The 22,472-nt window shown below is 45.3% G+C and overlaps 1 protein-coding gene across 1 annotated transcript; it reads left to right on the forward strand.

Moving 5' to 3' along the window:
• The first annotated feature begins 481 nt into the window (after positions 1-481).
• TGFBI (transforming growth factor beta induced) lies at positions 482-20,874 on the forward strand. Its single transcript, XM_088536911.1, has 17 exons — positions 482-683; positions 3,061-3,159; positions 8,774-8,838; positions 9,874-10,031; positions 10,728-10,892; positions 11,759-11,905; positions 13,599-13,740; positions 14,476-14,688; positions 14,778-14,915; positions 15,156-15,301; positions 15,683-15,819; positions 16,361-16,491; positions 18,435-18,559; positions 19,462-19,564; positions 19,727-19,806; positions 20,240-20,264; positions 20,786-20,874. Exons 1-17 carry the CDS (start codon positions 571-573, stop codon positions 20,872-20,874), a joined length of 2,076 nt encoding a protein of 691 aa, XP_088393037.1. The 5' UTR covers positions 482-570.
• The last annotated feature ends 1,598 nt before the right edge of the window (positions 20,875-22,472 follow it).

The following is a 22,472-nucleotide window of genomic DNA, read 5'->3' on the forward strand; positions in this document are numbered from 1 at the left end:
TTGGGACTCCTTCGTAGGCAAAATTGTGCAGGAAACCCAGGTTCACCCTGGGTTCAGTGGCCTTTCTGCCCCTTTTTGGTGTAGAAAAGAAACCTAAAGCCCAATGTGTGCCCTGACAGCACAGCCAGCGAGCGGGGAAGGGGGAGGTGATGGCAGGCAGTAAGGATGGCACTGGGTGAGGAGGGTAATGGGACACCAGGAAAGCTGAGAGAGAAAAGAAAGGAGGAAAAGAAAAAGAAGGGGAAAAAGAAAAAGGAAAGTTTTTTAAAAAAGGAAGAATGGGGAAAGGAAAAAGAAAGGAGAAAAGAAGGCGTGCAGAGGCAGAGAGTAAAGCAAGCGCGAAGGAGATGCTGAACTTGCTGCTGCCGCCGCAGAGGGGCCCCGGGCGCGGGGGAGGACGGAGGGATGAGGGGGGATGAAGGAGGGGGCTGAAGGAGGGGGCTGGAGGGAGGGCTGCCCCCGCCGGCCCCTCTCCCCTCCCCGCTCCCCGCCCCCGGCCGCCGCCGCCGCATTTAACGGGGCGCGCGCCCGTCCCCGGCCCGGCCCGGCTCCGCTCCCGCCGTCCCGGCCATGTCGCCGTTGTCGCCGCTGCTCCTGGCGCTGGCGCTCGGCCTGGCCGCCGCCGCCAAGTCTCCGTACCAGCAGGTCCTGCAGCACAGCCGGCTCCGCGGCCGGCAGCACGGGTAAGGCAGGCGAAAAAAAAAAAAGGCAAAACAGCAAAAATAATAATAATTAAAAAAAACAGAATTGGGGGCCCTGGGGGAAGCTTTCACCCTACTTTTGCGCTTTCGTGGTGCTGGGGGTCCCGCGCGTCCCTGCTCTCCACAACCAGCTGAGTTTCATCCCCTGGCAACTAACTAACTAACTTCCTTAAGGTGCTTAAAAGTTCAAAGATCATCTGGGACTGCTGAATGATTTTTTTTTAATTAGTCTATCTTCATTTAGGAAAAAAAAAGGCTTAAGTTGTTGTTAAGAAAGACTTTAAATTATTAAGCTTAGTGTGGAAGGAAATCTGTTTTCAAGGATTACAGGAGAAAAAAAAAAGGAAGAAAACAGTTTTAATGGTGGATGGGTATCTCTAGGGAGTAAGGACTGACTTGCTGTTTGACAGGATCCCTCAGGACATCTCGGAAATGTTCTTGTTCAAAGGAATGGCTTGGCTAATCTTAAGCCTTCTGAGATAAGAAATATCCTCCAATGTGTGTCGACATCTCCTGCCAGGCTGGCAAGCCATTGTGGATCCTGGTGGCTTGATTTGAAAAAATAAAATAACCAGGTGTTAGTAGTTGTTGCCACTGTTTTTAAACAGTTTATTGGGAATTAGGTGAGGTGAAAGGGATGGACAGACATTTCAGGTGGTTTTTGTCTTTCATGACAGTGACATTGATTGAACTGCTGCTTCCTTTTAAAAGGGCTGCTGAAGGCAGGGGCATGAGTTGCTTTTTTTTCTTAAGAAAAGAAAAAGAAATGCCTGGAATATTGCTGTTTGATGGAGTGCCCGGCAGGGAGCCAGGGCAGTGTTTGTAATGGGGGGCACCAATTGCCTCTGTGACCGGGTGCAAAGTCCATTAGACAGAATCGGAGCTGATTCCTGTTTGTAAACTGTCAGTGCTAAAAGAATGATGGTGATTTACGCACAAATATGATGTTCCATTTCAGCTTTGCATAACCTAGAGCTGAGCAAAGACCCAGCTCTGTCCATAGCCTCAGGTGGACATTTGGTCCGTTGTACTGAGCTAGAGTAGTTTATAGCAGGATTTGGCTCTTTCCTGGTGGCAGAAGTGCTACTTAACAAACTAGTTTTTGAGCATCAGCTAAGTTATGAGCATTGATTAACAGTGTGTCCATTGGATGCAGCAATGCAGGAACAGCCAAACTGCTGCTGCAGGATCGGTGCAGTGTTGGCTTTCTGCAGGGAGCACACGAAGGGTGTGCGGCCGCGTCTGCTCTTCGGGGCACTGGGAAAAAAATGGGAAACATTTGCCAGCTAAACAAGTAACAGCCCCAAAGTGCTCAGCTCCTGGGCCTTTGGAAGCCAGGGCTGCCAAGATGAGTGAAGGGAAGGGTCCTGAACCAGCTGGTGAAATCGAGGCGAGTTGTGGGCTTTGGATGTCACTGGAGCCACATGTAGGTGCTGCAGGGCTGGTGCAGTCCAGGTGGACATCCCTGAGCGTGGCTAAGCTCACACCGGCCATGGGTTGGGGATTTCTGAGTGATTTAAGGCCAAATTTTGCACCCCAGCTGCAGCCGGGCTGAGCATCCCCAGCCTGGCTGGGTGCTTGCTCCACCTCTGGCTCAAAACCCAGGGGCAGTCGGTGGCCTTGCAGCCCCCACGTATAAATTGCATCTAGTGCAATGACTTTATCTTGTCCATATCCATGGGAAAAGGGTGCAGCCAGCCAGGGTGAGCGGGGAAACACCGTGCTGGCCAGACTGGGAGCGAGTGAGCTCCTGTTTGACCACATCTTTACGCTCGATGACTGTGCTTCTTAGAAAGCCTGGAGGCTGCAGTCGGATTTCAGTGGGATTAGTCACATGTGCAACTTCAAGTGTGTAATTTTTCTGGTTGAGCAGAGCTCTTGGGACCTTAGGAACTGACATAGCTACTGTTAATGTATGCTATCATAAAGTGTACATTGAATCCAGTGTACTGAATTGCTTGCTCATTTTTAACCATCAATAACTCAGTATTCATGTCCAGAAGAAAATGAATCTGTTACTTGGCCTGTGTCACTAATTCTTTTGCAGTGTAAGTTGGTCCAAAGCCCGATAAATGTCCTAAACAATAAAATGCTGTTTTTGTTGGGAAGTGTTTGCAATATTGCATAGCTCTGGACGGCTTTATTTGGGATCCCAGTTAATGCCAAATTATAAGTAGCTGCTCACCATAGAAATACTGGAGAAAATGATGTTTTCAACTTGATTTCTTTTTATTTTGGGGATAAGTGAAACCTGTGGGGGCTTTTAAGGCATTTTCAGGTGGGGCTATCCCAGGCTCTGGGACAGGATAGAGAGAGGGGAGACTCACGGGCTCCTGTTCTGCTTTGTCGCCCACTCCAGCCCCAACGTGTGCGCCGTGCAGAAGCTCATTGGGACCAACCGGAAATATTTCACCAACTGCAAGCAGTGGTACCAGCGCAAAATCTGCGGCAAATCCACGTGAGTGCTCGCCAGGGTGGTGCAGTGGGTCCTTGGCTTTTCTCAAACGCCAAAGCGTGATCTTGAAGCACTTAGAAAGTGCTCTATAAACTCGAATCCTGATGAGTTAGCCTAATTGCATTTCTATATATACTTGTATAACTCTCAGTGCTGTAACGAAGTGTGTACGAGATGTTTTCTAGTTCTTAGTTGTGTCTCTGTAAATCCTAGACCTAATGCTGAACAACCTTGCAACACAGAGTTGATGGATATTGGAAAGAACATAAAATTCATTTACATAAGTTTTCTTTGGAAGGGAAAACAGGAATGGAGAGAGAGAGGTATCAGCTTTAGCCAGTGCTCTTCGGTTTCATCAAGAAAGTCAATTAGTCCTGTAGGCCAATTCCAAATCTAAAATTGCAAATAACTGCATGCAAGTAGCTGCTGCACAGTAACCAGTCTCGGAACATCCTTTTGAAGGAAGTAGTCAGCAGATAATTAAGGATGGGCATATTTGGCTAGATCAGGAGCGGGGAAATCCCTTCTCCTTGGTGTGGGCCAAATGGGGCTTCCAGATGCATTCGCTGGCCCATGCCAAGTGGGCCAGTATGTTCCTGGTGTGGTCCTATGCAAGTCGTAATTTGATCTAATGCAACATATAATTATGTTCTGCAGATTAAGTAAATGCTGCCTCTCTACCAAACAGCATACTTAGACATCTTTGTCTGTGCTAAGACATATCTTTTGGATTTATTTTAGTTGCTTGGATCGGCTCAATTGAGTTTCCTGGCTATCAGGTTTAGTTTTGAGTGTCCGTTGCCGGTATTATGAGGAGGATGCAAAACAGCAGTTGCCCCTGTGGGCAGTTTTTGGCCTTTTATCACATTTCCCATGGATTAATCTAAAATAGGAAAACTTCTAGAGGTAGTATTGCAGCATATGCAAATACTGCATGTGTAGTGGTGCAGCATGTGTAGTGGTTTCCTTTATGTCCAACTGTCTTTATAAAAAAGAAAAGAAGTGGCAGTGTTTCAAAAAAGCTAATCCAGCTCCCCCACATGCACACCTAAATCTACAAATGACTAAATTGGGGAAGACTTAATTTAGCAGTGTGGAGTTAAGATAGTCACCTTATCTGAATGCTGGCCTTTTTAAAATGTCCTTGATGTAAAATGGCTCAGATTGTGGCATAGTAATATGGTATCATCATCACTTGTTCTGTAGAAGATCATTATGGTAACTGAGTGGTGTTGTGGATCTCCAAGCAAAGCCTCACTCAGCTTTGGTTATGGGACAGCGTTGCTTTTAAAATCGCTCAAAGATGAGGAGGTCCAGCTGCAAATTTCTTTAGCCCTGTCATAAATCAGAAACTAAGCCTCAAGTAACCCAAGTGAGCAGCTGTATCTGGCAGAGACAAACTCTGCTGTGTGTCTCAGGAAGAGGTAGAGCAGCTGGCACCTACCAGCATTTCAAAATTTCATTTGAGGAGATGCAGCGATCTCCCCTAACCTCATTTTTCTGTGGTTTCACCCAAATATCTAATCCAGCAATGCATTGCTGAGAGAAAAGCAGACACAGCATTAACCTGCATGAACCTAGGAGATAATGGCCCCATTATACCAAGATTTGCTAAATAGTCTTCACTTTGCGTCCTCTAGACAATGAGTTTTACTGTCTTGCTCTCCTCCTAGCTATTTTTGAGCCAGGCCTTACCCTGACCCGTAGCGGTGCCTGTGTACAACCAGAGACATGTGCCTGGACTCTGATTTTTCCGGAGGTCCCTGGGACAGCTCTGATTACAAACACTTGCTGGTGAGGGCTCCCATTGGATGTGGTATTCCTGGCGTATGGAAGCAATCAGGAGTCTTGCGGGCTGCAAAGGGCACAGTGTGTTATGCTGCGGCAATCGGAGGCCTAAAAAAATGAATATCACAGAGCCTCTCAGCTCCTCGGAGAGGACACGAGCTCAGCTAACGCTGCAGAACGTGTGCCCTGAAACTGGCCCTTTTTGTGGGGCTGAGCTGCTCAATGAGAAGTTTTGAGAGCAGGAGAGCATGGGGAAGCTCCAACCCGCCCAAGGCTGGTGGCTGTGTAGATAATCATGTTCCTAGAAAGCAAGGTCCGTGATGATGGCAGTCCTGGAATGGGAGACACATGGCTCATTTCTCATCTACTTATTCTGCGTCTGACCTTTCCATGATCATTCATATTTGCTTAAAGGATCAACACTGCTGCAAGTTGGAAATGTGTCATGGGGAAATACCGGGCTCTAGAAAGATAGTTTTAGTTGCTTTGACTTCTTTCCCTGCTACGAACAGTGTTTCTCATAAGTAGGAGGGAGGTCAGTCAGCAAGAGGCCAGATATTGTAGAGGAGCAGTGTTGAACCCCAAAGTTGTCTTAGAAAACTCAAAAGTTGCTCCGAGGGAGGCAAAGTTGCCTCAAGCCTGTAGCAGTCAGTAAGGACTTCACCCCTTCGAGGATGATCACATCCAGTGTCTGGGGACATGGAACAGCAAGGGAAGCCAGCATGGAAAATGTGGATGTGTCTGGTCTCTGGTCTTGGCTTGATGTATCAGTTGAGGGTGGCAGTTGGGTTCATAGGGGACTTCCCTCAGGGTGGCTCTGATGGGTGCAGTGAACACTGGGGATCTGCAGCACGGTAGAAACTCATTTGTCACAGGGGAACTCTTGACTCATCTGCTTTTTTCCTTTGCTGTTCTTTTTGCTAAAGGTTTGGCTCACGTGGTTAGGAAGAAATTAGATGAGGATTTATGTGTATTTTATCATTGCGTTGCTTAATGATGAAGTGAGATAAGGTAGTTGGCAAGGAGTCTGACACTGCTTTGGTTTTAATAAGCACTGAAACAAGATTGTTTGGATAATTAGGTAATTTTCCACTGTTGGTTATTCCGGGGCCAAAGAAATAAATTATTTAGCATATATTCTCATTGTTGCCTTCTGTTTTTAGAAAAATATATTTTTAAAACTCTCTAATGCACTAAACTCATTCTTCTAGAATTTGGGTTGCAATTCAGGGCCCCTCCTCCACACATTCTTTTGTCTTGAGAACAAGAAGACAATTTATATAAATTCTTAGTGTGCTTTTTTTTAGGAATAACTAGTAGCAGTAAGCTGCCCCTTAGTACTTTTTCCCCCCACTCCTTTTAAATTAACATTCCTTTTTTTTTTTTTTATCCAACGTACTTTTGCCAGTTCAGGCAAAGAATGAGCATCTGGTGCTCTTTCTTCAAAAACAAAACATATGGGCTTTATTACAGGAAATTATTACAAATGGATCTTTATTCACTTATATAGGCCTAAGCTTATTTTTATTGCCTTGAAGAAAAAACGCACTTAAAATTTAATTTCAGAGCCTCAGAATGCACCGCTGAAACGGCGGTGAATAAACCAAGGTCGCTCACTTTTGGGAGCTAGTGCACCGCGGCGTTTGGAGGCCTTGGCCGCAGTTGCTGTTCAGAGTTGACTCCTGATTCCTCAACAACTTGCTTGGGAAGCAGTGGCTGGAAGTGATGTGGAGCGGGTGACAAACGCCCTTTGTGCATTGCTTATTCAACCCGTGGAACTGGCAGCGGCCGCGTGGGGATGCAGAGACGTGTGACTGCTGACGGGACACCAGAAACTCCTCCTGCGCATGGCGAGAAGCGTGGTGGGAGACTGGGAACGTTCTCCTGCCTTGCCCCTGTGTGATGAGCTGGGCAGGCTCTTGCCTTGGTCCTGGGTCCATCAAGAAGAGCTTGTGATGCCCTGAGTGGTAGATGAAGATGCTCTTGGAGTCCCCAGCGTGGCACCAAGCTTGCAGCCACCAGAACCCAGGGTGAAGGAAGTCACCCAGCCTTGGTGGGCTGCAGGGGCTGGCTTCCAAAGATGTCTCAGCACCCACAGGATGTTCCCTTGCTTCCCATGGGGCACCTGAGCACTGAAACGTGGCTGGGGAATGAGCAGCCATGGGAGCTCCAAGGGGCTGATGTCAAAGATGGATTCTTTTGCTCCCCAGTTTCTTGTCTCTGGTGCTGCACTTAGCCGGGCACCTCCACATTTCCCTTTGCAGAAGCTTGTGGGTGCTCAGGCGGCTTAAAAAAGGGGAAAAAGTCCCAGCTGAGGTGCTGTGGGTCAGGTTGGGAGAAAGGGAGGTGATGCTGGAGGAGGGAAGGGTGGCAAGGCACTGACTGGGGGTGCTTGAGCTGGTGCTAGCCCCAGATCCTTGGTGACCTGGCCACGAGCATCCCTTGGTGGGATGGCAGAGATGGCCAGGGGACTGCTTGCCTGCTGGAGGCTCCTTCATCTCCCGTCAAGCTGCAAATCAGCCTTTAAAAGTCGGCATCAGCACCGGGGAATTATTTATGCTGAGCTTTGGAAGGATTTCTCTTAAATCGGCTCTTCGGCTTTGATTGCAGTTGTGAACCAGGGGAACTGTCTAGACTGGATTAAGTTTCTGGGGTGAAAAAAAGAGAAATTGGAGCCGGGCGGGGGTGGGTAGTGTGTGTTTCTAATGAACACGAGAGGGGAACTGTGAAAAGCGGATCTCCGGTAGTCAAAGGAAGGGATTGCTTTAGGCAAACTCTTTCCCCCATGGCATATATAATGTCTAGACAATCAGTCTGGGTTTGCTTTGCAGCGCTCTTAGGAAACCGTGACACCAAATTTATTTGCTTCTGTCAGAGAAACGCAGGTATTTGTTTCACTTACAGGCTCTTAATTACCCCCAGGAATTCCCTCCCAACCCCCAGGCCCTTCCCTTGGTTGTTAAGGGGGTTCAAACGATGACAAAAGAGCCCAAGCTGGGGCCCTTGCATCAGGCTGGTACCCAGCCTGGCTGGGAGCCCCGGGGAAAAGCTTGTCCCCATGAGGAAGGGCTGTCAACAGGGGGAAGGAAGCCCTATGAAAAGTAAAAGGATAACTTAACTTCTGTGTTTTTATTTATTTATTTATTTTAATACTGCGACATATTCCCTTAAACAGCCAGCTTAAGAATCAGATGACTCTCTCTTTTCCATTGAATTGCAGACCATGACCGCAGGCTCCGGGCAGCTCCTGCTTACTCAGGCAAATCTGCAGACCAGGAGGGAGTCTGTGACCCCCTCTTTGCTTTGCCCTGCAGGGACAGTACTTAAAAATTGTGCTGCTTGTTGCCAGCTGGAAGAAGCTGTGCACTGAAATGAGGATGCTTGCATGGTACCCAGGCTTATATCAGATATATGAGTTATATGGAAACACATACGGACACCCTAGGTCTCTCTTCTTTACTTCTCTGTACGCAGTGTAGATCCTGAGCCTATGTCTCATTGCCACCTTAAGTGTAAAGCATTGCAGCATCCCTTAAAATAGTGTTTTCCGTTCACTGTTTGAATAGGGATTGAGTGAAGTCACTGGGGAAAGTGTGGGTTTTGAAAATAACTTTTGTCTGCTTTTGTTCTGGAGAGAAATTGGCACCGTGCAGTCCTGAAGGAGATAAAAATTGTGGTTTGTGCTCTGTTCAAGTCTATATATCTAGTGAAAGGTCTGCTTGAGAAACAGCACCAAATATGGATGAACACAGAGAAGAGTATAGCTGATACAGAGGAGGGGAAATTAAAGTGGCATTGGTTAATCTGCTGTATCCATTTCTTATTCCAGAGTAATCAGTTATGAGTGCTGTCCTGGATATGAAAAAGTTCCTGGAGAAAAAGGCTGCCCAGCTGGTAAAAATATGTTTGACATTTATTTATACTTTTTAAAACTATACAGCTGCCTAGTGAAAAGAAATGCTAGAAAATTATTCAAAGCAGACTTGATTTTTTTGCAGTTTATGTATGATGTTGCCCTGAACAAGTTGCAAAGGCGCAGCAGAGCACCATCTGAGTGCCAGAGCAGCTCCAAAGCATGCAAAACACTCCAGATAATTTAAAACCCTGGATATAATTAAACTGAATGAAGCATGGGAGAGCCACAGGGAATTACTTATTCCAACAAGCAATATAGCTCTATTGGAAATACAATACAAAGTAATGATACAGTTGCAGACAGTTCTGCCAGTCTCTTTTCATTTCTATTTTGGCAAGCTTGAGTTTAGCAAAATTGCATTTAATAGAAAGTACAGTTTGGTCCCTGGTGGGGAAAGGGAATTGCCTGGGACTGTCGAAGACAGACGTGTTCTGGTTTTGCTTTCTTTACACCTCCTGCCCCAGTGAGCTCATGGCCGCCTCGTTAATGATGGGTGGGAAGAGCTTGGCCGTGGTGCGACTGGGACATCCTTTGGGGCCAGGTACCTCTTGCAGGAGAGTGACAAAGATGACCCACTGCATACAAACTGGGGTGACATCCCACCCTTATCACCTGCTCTCGAGTCACTCTGGTGCCATGGTCTGACTGCCTGGCCCTAGGTATGACCAACCAGGGAAGAGATCCTTGATGGATCTGGTGACAGCAAAGGTTGTCTTTGCCTGCCTCTTTCATCTCTCAGGCCTGATACAATGCTAGGGTATGATTTTTCCTCCAGTTTGCATGCACGTCTCTATTTAAGCTTGCAGAGACGCAGTGGGTCCTGGGTAACACAGTTGTAATTGAGATTTGAGCTGACACCCAAGATTATTCGTGATCTAATTAATGAACAGATATGAATTCACGGACATGCTCCATTCCCAGAAGCATTTTGCCAGTAGCTCTCTCTGAATTCAGCAACATACAGTGAAGGATGAGTGATGTTGTGCTAGAAACGTAATCTTCCCTTCTTTCAGCGTTGCCGCTTTCAAACATCTATGAAACCCTTGGTGTTGTCGGATCAGCAACCACGCAGCTCTACTCTGACCGGTCTAATCTAAGACCAGAAATTGAAGGACCTGGAAGTTTTACAATTTTTGCTCCAAGTAACGAGGCCTGGGCATCCTTGTCTGCTGTAAGATTTGGTTCCTCTTTTTTTCCCCCTCTTCCTTCAGTAGTGGATATTCAGCCCCAGGGGCTGAAGACAAATATAAATACTGCCCTGATATAGGAAGGCTATTCCAAAACAGGAAGCACTGTACTGGTCCATCAGCTCCAAGCTTTGTTTCTGCAAGAAACCAGCACTAGGTGAAGGTGTAGATATTCTCTAGGGGGTGAATATAACAGTCACCTCATTCAATTTTCCCTATCTCTTACTGCTGGAGATCATCATGAAATCTGCAACAAGAGACTTAACATCTCTTCCATCAGTTTTACTGTTGATGTCTACTATGCCACTCTATTTATTGTTAATATTTGTACAAATATTCAGCCCTGGTTGTAAATTCATAGCCTTCCTGCATCAGTGCATTTGTCTGCTTCATTACTTATAGATATATTTTATATGGCTCTGCATAGTGTCTTTGGTTGCCTTACTGCCACTCTAGACATTGTCCATCTGCCTGCCCAGGACAGGGATGCCAGAGCTGCTAGCTATTGTAGGAAGGCAAAAGATAAGGTCTAATGGAAGCAGGAGAACTACACACAAACATGCACGAAAGAAAGAAAGTCTCATCAGATGATTCTTGGATATAGTCAGGCCTCCTAGTGCGGGGATGCTCTCATGGACTTTGTTGTTCTCGGCCCTGAGGTTCATTTTGCTTATTTACAGGAAACTTTGGATTCCTTAGTCAGTAATGTTAACATTGAGCTGCTCAACGCCCTCCGCTACCATATGGTGAACAAACGGGTGCTAACAGACGAGCTGAAACATGGGACAACGCTTAACTCAATGTACCAGAACCTCCCTATCCAGATTCACCATTATCCCAATGGGGTAAGACAACTCTTTGAAAATATCATCATTACCTAGGTGGAGCTGCGAATGAACCTATATTAACTACATGAGCTGGGTTTTCTTTTCTAAGGATAAAAGAAGTGAGGTATAAAATTTCTAGTGAAGAAACTTTGACTACACAGCCAGCACTAGGTGTTGAGGGCACTCTGAAGCTATTGCCTTCATCCAAACCCCTCTTCTCCTCACCCAAAGCACTGCATGGTGTGTTGAGAAATGTGTCTGCATTTAGTCATCCCCCAGAGACTAAAGCTGTCTTCATGGTAAGACTATGCATAAATACCAGTTGACGCACAACGACAAAGTGTTACCCGGAATCATTGAGGCCTGTGGCCCCCTAGAAGGTGCCTAAAGGTCATGAAATGTTGTATGGTGAATTTAAGGCTTGCTCTTCTGATACCTTGCACCTCCAACACGGTCATAGGACCTCAAGGGCTCATCTTAGGTTGAAGATGCTTAGGCTATTGATTAAGGGAACATTTTGGGATGGACCTTTGATAAAATACTTATAAGCAGATAGTTTCATAGACAATATTGCAGGAAAGTTGCACATTCTGGTATATAGTAACTTGCATAACTGTTTAATGTGACATATTTTCTTAGCCTTGCCGATGCATACTAGACAAAACCACTGATTACTTTCAAAGCTCTTTAAATACAAAATGTTTCAACTGTGTTTTTTTGATAGAACGTTCTCATTCTTCATTTGTTTTTCTAGGAAACCACATTTCTGCTCCTGCTGATTCAGTATTACAACACTCACTGTGTTTGGAATAGAAAAACAGCAGAAGCGACTTTACCTTCCTGTTTTAGTGCACATAACACCCTGTGGCTCTTTCCCCTTGCAGATTGTGACGGTGAACTGCGCCAGGCTCTTGAAAGCTGACCACCATGCCACCAACGGCGTGGTCCATGTCATTGACAAAGTCATTGCCACCACCACAAACAGCATTCAGCAGATCATCGAAACTGAGGAAAGCCTGGAAACCCTCCGGGTGAGTCCATTCCAAGTGTGTGCCAGGGGACCTTAAGGATCATAGAATCATAGAATCATAGAATGCTTAGGGTTGGAAGGGACCTCTAGAGATCATCTAGTCCAACCCCCCTGCACACGCAGGGACACCTAGAGCACGTGGCACAGGACTGCGTCCAAGCGGGTTTTGAAGATCTCCAGAGAAGGAGACTCCACAACCTCTCTGGGCAGCCTGTTCCAGTGCTCTGTCACCCTCACTGTTAAGAAATTTTTCCTTAAGTTCCTATGGAATTTTTGATGTTTCAGTTTCCGGCCATTTCCTCTAGTCCTATCAGTGGCCACCACTGAAAAGAGACCATCCCCGTCCTCTGCTCTCCCTCCCTTGAGGTATTTATATACACTGATTAGATCCCCTCTCAGCCTTCTCTTCTCCAGGCTGAACAGGCCCAGCTCCCTCAGCCTCTCCTCATAGGGCAGATGTTCCAGGCCCCTGATCATCCTTGTAGCCCTGCGCTGGACTCTCTCCAGCAGCTCCACATCCCTCTTGTACTGTGGAGCCCAGAACTGGACACAGTACTCCAGATGCGGCCTCACCAGGGCTGAGTAGAGGGGCAGGATCACCTCCCTCGACCTGCTAGAGATGCTCTTCTTAATGCAGCCCAGGATCCCATTGGCCTTCTTGGCCACGAGGGCACACTGCTGCCTCATGGTCAACTTATCATCCACCATGACACCCAGGTCTTTCTCTGCAGAGCTGCTCTCCAGAAGGTCGGTTCCCAGCCTGTATTGTACTGGTGTCTGGGGTTATTCCTCCCCAGGTGCAGGACCTTGCACTTGGCCTTGTTGAATTGCATGAGGTTTTTCACCGCCCAGTTGTCCAGTCTGTCCAGGTCCCTCTGGATGGCAGCACAGCCCTCTGGGGTATCGGCTACTCCTCCCAGTTTCGTGTCATCAGCAAACTTGCTGAGGGAGCACTCTGTGCCTTCATCCAGGTCATTGATGAATAAATTGAACAGGACTGGACCAAGGACTGACCCCTGGGGGACCCCACTAGCCAGGGGGGATATTCCCCCCCAGGGAATTGCAGTGAAGAGCTTACCAGCACCTAACTGCTGTGACTCTAAAGCTGCTGATAAAATCCTTGTTTCAATGTAGCTTATATTGCTTTAGGTAGAGAAAAGCTTGATATCAGTGTAAGTGCCACCCTGCTGTTGCTGTCTGTAAAAGGAAATAGCCTGAGTCTGTTTCCTCTCTCTTTGTCTGGTTCCTCATCTTTGCCTTAAGTGATATTAACTGTTCACATTTAATGAATACCAATTTATTTGACTTGCTATTTGCCAAGCTAAGGAATAATTGGGAAAAAAAAAAAAACACAGGGCTTTTGCAGTTAGCCAGCTTTGGGTTGTGATCTGAGTTATTCACTGGAATTACTGCAAACCTTTCCAGGCATTTTAGCATATTAGAACTAAATCTGAAAGTATCCAGAAAAGACTCTGTCCATCTCATGCTCAAATTATTGAAGCGCAAGAGAGAGCCAAGGCGCAGGATAAAATTTGTAAAAGTACCAAAGTGCTGAAAGAGGCTATTTAGGGCTTCATTTTAAGTGTTTTGAAATAATAAATACCTTAATAAACCTGGCCCTTAGTGACTGGGTGGAGTTGATGACCATTATTTTCTTGTTGAATGTTTGACCCTCTTTCCTCACTCCTCTACAGGCTGCAGTGGCTGCTTCCAACCTGAACAGCTTGCTGGAAAGTGAAGGCCAGTACACGCTCTTGGCTCCAACCAATGAAGCCTTTGAGAAGATCCCACAGGAGACCCTGAACCGAATCCTGGGAGATCCAGAGGCCCTCAGGGGTAAGGACTTGTTTATTGAGCATGTTGGGAGATGGAAGAGGATTTTGCCATTCCTCTCAATGCCTTTTCAAATAGATGTGATCTGATCCCAGAAACGCTCTGCTAATAGCTAGAATAAACCCATATGAGAGCCCTCAGCTTTTCCAGTGGACAGCATAGACTTCTTTAGAGCTGGACATGATAGATGTGGCGAAGTGTGTGTTATCCAGATGTGGAAGAGGCTGCTGAAACAGCTTTTTTTACGTCATCCAGTATATTCCTGGGGGGACTTGGGCAGGATTTTCTATGGGAGTGGAGGAAATTGCCTCCTAGTCGGTCTCTTTTCAAGACTGCAATTTGAATGGGAAAAGATGTAGAAGATTCATGAGGCGGCTGATCTATACTATATATGCTATAGTATATATTACTATAGATGATGGTGGCTTCAGCTGATTTTTCAAGGTGAAAGAGAAGTAGCATCTACTCAGCGTACCTTCCCCCGTAAAATGGGTCAAACAATTATATGAAACACTTCCTAATTAGACAAAAGTCTATAAAAACTGTACTTTCTAGGCATCTGACTTCACAGCCTACAGTGCAAAAGGCCTATTTTGAATTACTGTGCATTTTTTGGAATGAAGTTCCATACGAGATGGCTTTGCCTTTGAACGGACCCTGTAGAAGCTACAATAATCCACACAATGACATTTCCATGGCTATTTTTCCTTCTCACTTAGGCACCTATTTCTCTTACAGACCTTTTGAACCACCACATACTGAAATCAGCCATGTGCGCCGAGGCCATCATTGCTGGCTTGACGATGGAGACCCTGGAAGGAACCACCTTGGATGTAGGCTGCAGTGGGGAGGACCTGACCCTCAACGGGAAGCCCATTATAGCTAACAAGGATATCCTGGCCACCAATGGTGTCGTTCACTTTGTCAATGAGCTTCTGATTCCAGACTCTGGTACTGGTGCCTCTCTGCATCTTTCTTTCTTTTGACTTTGGGTGAATTGCCTTTAACATAAGTTTACTAGGTACTGCTTTTCTTTTCAGCTAAGACCCTGTTTGAGTTGGCCCAAGAATCTGAAGTTTCCAAGTCTATGGACCTTTTCAGACAAGCTGGTCTCAATTCTCATCTGACTGGCAATGAGCGTGTGACGCTTCTTGCCCCAGTAAATGATGCATTCAAAGGTAAACCTAGGAGTAGGTCCCTTTCTTCTACCAGTGTGTACCACAGATCTGCTTTTGAGAAACTTGCTTAGACAGAGTCGCGCTGCACGTGCAGGCAAACTCTCCTTCAAATGTTATAGACAGTGGCACGTAGTTTTAAAATTAGAGCTGATGTAGACAATATTCTGTATTTGGGCCTTTTTGACATCTCAGGGATTATTTTAAGTGAATCACTGTCTACTTCCGTATTTCTTGCTGCAGATGGAAATCCCCCCGTTGACAGCTACATGAAAAATTTGCTTCTGAACCACATTGTTAGAGACCAGCTTTCCTCTAAATATCTTTACCATGGGCAGAAACTGCAGACGCTGGGTGACAAGGAACTGAGAGTATTTGTGTACCGCAATGTAAGTTCCTGCAGTTTGCAGTGCTGTAAAAGGGTGGTTGCTGGATATGGGCTATTTCACTGGGTCTCTAGTTCATCAGTGAGTCCATGTTTAGATGAGGAGCTAGCCTCAGCTTCCCCAAATCAGTTGGAGTTTGTCAATAAGTCAGAATGTCACTGGTCTTTCTAAACAACCATTTAATTGCAGGCAGGAAGGAGAGGTTACGTTGGATTTTCTTGTCCCCTACTATCTGTGGTAAATGCTCTGCCTGCTGGTCAATGATTGACCTCTGTAATGTGATGGCTAGCATGTAAAAAGTGTAATTGAGCACTGAGAAAAGTATAAAATTTCTCTTTCGAAGCAGACACTAAGGATGTCTTTGGTTTGCCACTTTGTTTGCAGAACCTGTGCATTGAAAATGCCTGTATTGCTGCCCATGACAAGAGAGGCAGGTTTGGGACCTTGTTCAGCATGGACAAAATGTTGACCCCACCGTCTGGTTCAGTGATGGATGTTCTCAAGGCAGATCATCGATTCAGGTGACCTTTCTGCTCTTCCTAATGGCCAGTTTGGAGCAGAAGAGCTGCCAAAGCAGTTTACTGTGGATCATAGCCATGACTATACATAATTTCTTAACATGGAAAGAGCATCCACAAGTCCCGTCCCTAAAGACAGAGAGACTTCAAGTAAATCAGCTTAGTGAGAACTGGGCTGAGACCTAACTGTGAATATTTTTGTTTTGCTTCATCATCTTAGCAAGACCTTGTGAGTACATTATTACACTAAAACCTTGGCTGCATAGCTGACTTTGCCAGGCTTTGCGGTCAGGCCTCTGTCATTTCACTAGCCTCGTTATTCCCAGGCATTCAGCATCCCTGGCTGCTTTGCTGTTACTCCAGTGTTCTTGGATCTCACACAGCTCAGTTCATTTCTGATTGACTTTTTATTTTGTTGGATACCAGTGGGATTTTGCAATTGCAACCTCATAGCTGTCTTGAATACGATATGCAATTGCTCAAAGACCAACATAGTTTCAACAGATGAAGCCATTGGAGTTTTTAATACCTGTGTGTCTTGCAGTACTCTGGTGGCTGCAATCCAATCTGCAGGGCTAATGGAGACCTTGAACAGGCCCGGAACCTTCACAGTGTTTGCTCCAACAAACGAAGCTTTCCGAGCCATGCCGCAAGGGGAACTGAACAAACTAATGGGTGAGTGGTTTGCAGAGCATGTAGATGAACAGCTGCTGTGTGTTATTGGCATGATACTTGGCAACTGACTTGGGTAATTTGTCTTCTGTATCTCATTTTTTGGCCCTGTCTGTAGGAAGCACAGGCTTCCTACACGGCTTTGGCTTTTCCTTTTTCATCTGAAAGATTGGGGTGGCCCTGAACTTTCCTACAATGTATGTAGGATGGTTATTCCTTCTACAAGGCATAAGCATGGGTTTCCGTTTCCCTTTTCAACCCCATTTCTGCTGGGCTTGGAAGTCAAATTTATAGTGAATGCTGCATACTCCCTTTGACTTTTATTTGGCTCTGACAGGTGCTGTAAGCAAGAGAACTTGAGAGTGTTTCTAGAGGCTGATGTTTCTGCCTTGCACATTAGGGATGAAAAAAGTGAGGATGTGTCTGGCCTTATTCCACCTGGATTCTCACCCACGTAGGACCAGGGTGTCTAAAATGAATGTTGCAAATAGAAAGCCAGGTCCACGTTCAGCTTCAAGCCGTATGCAATTTAAGCATTAAAAGGATGGAGCTGTTGTTCTGTGTATGTGTACTCAGGCAAAGCAGGAAATCCAATCGGATCCTCGGATGACAAAATATTCTAGTCTAGTATAGACAAAGACCAAGACCAATAACTTGAAAAGCACAGGCCAGCAGATTGAATGAGGGAAAAAAAAAGACAGGAATGTTTAATAACACTCTTTTGTATGTGCAGCAGGGTCTTTTATTTTCTTCATGTTGAAAAATGGCTGTGGTTTGGAAACAACGTCAGGTATTTGAGCGTAATGTCTTCTCATCACTAAAGCACAACCAAACATTGACATCATAATTTGGGAAACCTCTGCCCATGGTGGCTGGTTATCCTTTTAAGTGCATGGACAAGCAATTGGTAATAGCAGACTGCACATTCAGCCTAGGATTTCATGTATAAATATTTCAGGACTGTTTTGTAGCTATTGTAAACGGCTGCAGGAATGAAGTATGCCAGATGCCGGCACTTCAAACGTTCTTATTTTTTTCATGCAAATATTTAGCTTATGCTTTTGGAGGAGAAGTGAATCATGCTGCTGAAGGCAGTGTGAACTGTGGCCACCCTATAAAAACTGAAATGGAAAAGAAACTCACAGTTTATTCAGATGCAGGCAGTGAGATGAGAAGTCCATCCTGCTAAGGATGCTCCTCTGGTTTGGTAGAATTAGGCCTTTTTTATGCTAGTTGTTCCCCATCATCTGTCTGTGGTTTTTGCCTGTGATGCTGCAGCCTCTAAAGGCGAAGATGGACCATGAAGTGTAAGTGGTTCATCTTTCTAAGACTTACTTCAAATCATAGCTAGATGAGTTGAGAGACACTCACTGCTAGCCTGATCCATACTACTAGCATCTGAGAACCACCAGGGTCATCTATCCTACCCTTTTCCTCTTCTCACTGAGATATCTTGGAGTTTCACCCATTAGGAGTATTGTCAAGTGATACTGATGCTGGCACAAGTATTGACTGACGCTTGCAAATACCAGAGTATCCTGTAAGTTTCCTTACTTAATATAGATTTTTTTTCCTAATCTGCTTTGAGAAGTGAAAGCAGCAATAGAAACATGTTCATATAGTGCACAGTGAGAGAAGACACTGAAAAAAAGAGATGGAGATTTTCTGTTTAGAGCAAGGCTAAGGAGGAGTGTTGAGAGAGCGTCCTGGACTTACAGGATCCTCAGGGATCTGGATTTCCCAGCCCCTCTGTGCGCTGGCTAGATTAGTCCCAATGTCCCAACAATCTCCAGCCAACGTGCTTCTACCTCGTCTTTTAACCTGACATGTTTTTCTTGCACTCTCAGGAAGTTCTTGTCTTTTCCAGATAATGCCATTGCAGAGAGTGAGCTATGGAAAGCCACCTCTGATGCTGTTTTGCACATGTAAATGTTGTCTTCTCACAGGTAATGCCAAAGAGCTTGCCAACATCCTCAAGTTCCACATTGCGGACGAGATCCTGGTGAGCGGTGCCGTCGGGGCTCTCGTGCGACTCAAGTCCATGCAGGGAGACAAGCTGGAAGTCAGCGTGGTGAGTCACCTTGCATGGGCATTTGCAGTGAACACGGGTATGGAGTCTGCTTTTGTGGTGGGCTGCCCACGTTGGGGTCTACCATGGCATGGACATCTGGGTGGCATGGGAACCTATCCTAAATGCATGTGTTGTCCCACAAAACTGCTTTCTGAGCCTGTTGTGGAGGGGAGGCTGCCATGTGTGCAAGTCAACAAGCTGGCAGTCTTAAGATGTGGTTTGCTTCAGCTTTCTTCCCCAAAGACTAATTGTAAATGATTTCCAGAAGCTGTAATAAATTTCACCCTGAGTCATGGGGGAAAAAGCGTAAATAAATGAAACGAATAGCCTGTTCAGCTAAAACTTTTCTTTTTTTAGTGTAATGACAATGATCTCTGCATGCGCTGCCTTAGCACAGCAGGATTTATTTAGATGTGTAATTTTATTTCCAAAACTTTGCACTAAATTAAGAGACCGTAGCATCCTCTATGGAGTGAAAAATGATATATTTTCAGCAAATGAATAACTCATGACCCGCTCTGCACATGTAGAGAAGAAATTCAGGATGGCAAAAATGGGAAGGCTGCTGTTTCTGGCTGTTTGGAGTTGGCCAGCTTGCATGGTAGACTCTCTGGTGGCTTGATCTGCAACCTTCTGCTATTGGCCTCCCTGAGGGGGCAGAGGGATCTCCTGCCCCGTGCATGGGAGAGGTCAAGGACTCCAGAGCCCACTGGTCACTCTAGGACAAACTTCTGGAATTATAATTTGATTTTTGTATTCTTCATTAGCAAGAGCAACAAAAGTGCCTACAGCCATTGAATATATGAATGAATGCAAAGTGTGAGTTTTTCCAATAAAACTGGAAACTGCAGGTGACAGAACCCTCTCATTTTCCACATTTTTTTTCCTTATTCCTTTAACAGAAAAACCATGTAATACATATCAACAAGGAACCTGTTGCCGAAAGTGATATCATGGCCACGAACGGTGTGATTTATGCCGTGAACTCAGTGCTGCAGCCTCAGGGTAGGTCCATGTTTAGAAATACCTAGAGCTGTATGGTTTCTGCACCAGTGCAGAGCTGCCAACCAAAATTATTCTTGTATAAAAAGAACATATTGAAAGCAGGAGTGGAATGGGGGTACAAGCAGGGCTGGTGCTCAATTTCTATTTATGTTCTGCCCTTAGCTTCAAGGCCTCAGGAAAGAGGAGATGAACCGGCAGATCCTGCACTGGAAATCTTCAAACAGGCATCTGCATTATCCACGGTAAAAGACAAAAAAAAACCCCAAAAACAAACAAAAAAAACACCCCCCAAAACCAAAAAACCCTCTCATCAAGTAGTTCTTCCAAAATTACATTTTAGTATTATTACTGGTTTAAAAGTAACTGGCCACATTCAGATTTTCTTTTCCAAAGAGACTGAGTGTACTTGTTTCATGGACCAATCAAGGCATTCTTCTCTTATATAAGAGAACTTATATACTTATATAAGAAGTATGTGTAAGTTTTGTAACACGAAGCTTATAGCTTGTAACATACCGTGTCTGTAGCCTTGGCACAATACGATCTATAACAACCTGCAATAACATATATGGTCCTGAAGAGTCGTGCATCTGACCTGCTCTTTAGGGAGTGTTAGAGTAAGAATTAGCAAGTAATAAATTTGATTTTTTTTCTCATGTTTTTCTTTCCCTGTAGGTTCCTCAAAGGAGTCCTCGGCTAGGTAAGGCAAATGTCTCTTTCTCCAGCTTGTTTCCAATTGCTATCGTGTGTCAGTGAGAGAGGCTCATCCCTCCGTCCGGTGCTTCGGGCTGGCCGCAGGAGCGAGGGGAGCACTGCAGGACCAGCCTTGACCTGGTCCCCTCCTACGAGACCCCTTGGCGTGCCCACAAGTAGCTTCAGCTCTCCCGCCTGGACATCCCTTGCTTCTCTGGGTCAGCTGTGGCTTTAGGAGGCCGGCAAAATTCCCCACCAGCTTGAGAAGAGTTACGTTATTCACTGAAAAAGAGATTGAAAACAGAGCCACTGCTCAGCCTTAGAGATCAGTCTTGAGGGATTTCATAGACCAAATTGGCCTCAATTAGAGGTGAGGGTGCTCTTGGCCAGCTCCTGCACGCAGTGGTCCCACTAGCAGCGAACAAGCAACTTGTCTTGCCCCAAGCAAGGTTCATCATAGGCGGGAGGAGATGGGGAAGTGAAATGCTGCGTGCTTGTCCCATGCAGATGGACTCTTCTCTCTTCCAGCACCTGTGTACATCAGGCTACTAGAGAGGTTGACGCAGAAGTCCCAACGTGAGCATCCCCAGACCAGCGCCTCCTCTGACCGCCACTGACAGCTTAAGAGAAGGACAGAATTCTTTTTGAAAACCAAATATCACCCTTAAATTTATTTTTGTCTTCAGTGAAAAGGATAGGAAAAATTAAAAGCCATATATATATATGTATATATTTTAAGACCATTTTTATTTGTTTTTGACTTGCAAGTTTTCACACTAAGGATATTGTGTTTTGTTTTTGTACGAAATAGTCATTAATTTGCAGCTTTTGGCATACCCAGTTTTGGGCTTGCTACCCATGGTACCAGGGCAGGTGCTTAATTCAGCCTTGATTCAAAAATGCATAAAAAGACACTTAGAGCTTTCCATGAAGTTGTCTCAGTTAAGGAGACTTTGAATTAAAGATCCTTCTCCAGGCACCAAATGGTACTGCAAATTCCAGGTTCCTGAAATGGGAAGCTGGGTATAATCTCAGTGAAAATCTCCTCCAAATGAGTGCTAACACTGGGAAATTTTTGCCAGAATGACATGGCAGGAATTCAATCTTTTCAGCATTTCACAGTATATACATCACCCAGTGGCCAACTGCACAGCTAGGCAAATTGGGATTGCTCTGGAGGAGGTAAATTTGTTCAATTCACTAGCCATTAGCCAAGCAATTCTTCTTCTTTTCTGGTTTCTTTTTTTTTTCTTTACCAGCATGTTTCCTTCCCCTCTGTTTTAAGTCTCCCATGAAATTCTGAATTGAGAGGCTTTTTTTTTCTTTTTAAAGCCTCCTGTTGACATTGAGGAAACTGCATGATTATAAGCTACAGTTTTAACTGTTTTAACTGTTTTTTTTTTTTTGGTTTTGTTTATGCCTATGGGTTTTATCTGTGCTGCATTTTTTTCACAATGAGATGAAAATGAAAGTTCTCCCTGGCAGAAGCCTTCCAGTAAATGATTCATTTGTAATAATTTTTTTTTAATAAAACTTAAAAATAAAATCAAAAATATAAATATGACAAGTGATGGTAATGCTTGTTTTTCTTTACTCTCTTGATGGCATTTGAGTGATTTAAAATACCTGACAAAGAAGAGCTCATCTTGGGCCAGATCAGTCCTTATGGGCTTCCTCTGGAGTGGGGTGAAGAATTATTTCTCCTTTCCAAACCCGTGCTTTCCCAATCTATGGGGCTGCAAAGGCAATGAGATGGGAAGCAGGATGAGTGCTGTTCTCATGGAAAGCTTAGTGGGATTGTAATGCTGAAGTTGCTTGAGGGAGGAGGTATGCACAGCACTTTCTTCCGTGCTGGTCACCAGGTGCATTTGGGTCCCCTTGGCTCCCTTTTCCCATTGGCTTCCTGCCACCTCCACATTCTCCCCAGTGTTCAGGCTGGGAAAGAAAAAGGGTCACACAGTTGATTAGAAAGCTTGACCTAGATTCTCTCCACCTCACAAGGCAGAAGTTTCACTCCAGTGTTTCCATGCCTGAAGACTTGGTCTTGGGCAGGTTCCAAGCTGGCTGCAGTCCAGGGCCATTGCACTTTTGGTGGCCAAAGCTGGAAGAGGAGAAAAGATTGTCCTTGCCTAGGTGGGTGGTGGACTATTCCTCTTTGCTAGCATGAGCAGAACATGAATTAAATGTGCAAAACACAGCAACAGGTCTGTTTTCT

The sequence above is a fragment of the Tinamus guttatus genome, unplaced genomic scaffold (genome assembly GCF_059628265.1).
Source record: "Tinamus guttatus ecotype Peru unplaced genomic scaffold, ASM5962826v1 Tinamus_guttatus_pri_ptg000710l, whole genome shotgun sequence".
Classification (NCBI taxonomy): domain Eukaryota; kingdom Metazoa; phylum Chordata; class Aves; order Tinamiformes; family Tinamidae; genus Tinamus; species Tinamus guttatus.

What these genes read in the sequence shown, in the direction of transcription:
- TGFBI (XM_088536911.1), top strand. Translation starts at nt 571, where the DNA reads ATGTCGCCGTTGTCGCCGCTGCTCCTGGCGCTGGCGCTCGGCCTGGCC. An exon ending in CTCCGCGGCCGGCAGCACGG is followed by an intron (nt 684 to 3,060) that starts GTAAGGCAGGCG and finishes CGCCCACTCCAG; the next exon opens with CCCCAACGTGTGCGCCGTGC. An exon ending in TTCACCATTATCCCAATGGG is followed by an intron (nt 10,893 to 11,758) that starts GTAAGACAACTC and finishes TTCCCCTTGCAG; the next exon opens with ATTGTGACGGTGAACTGCGC.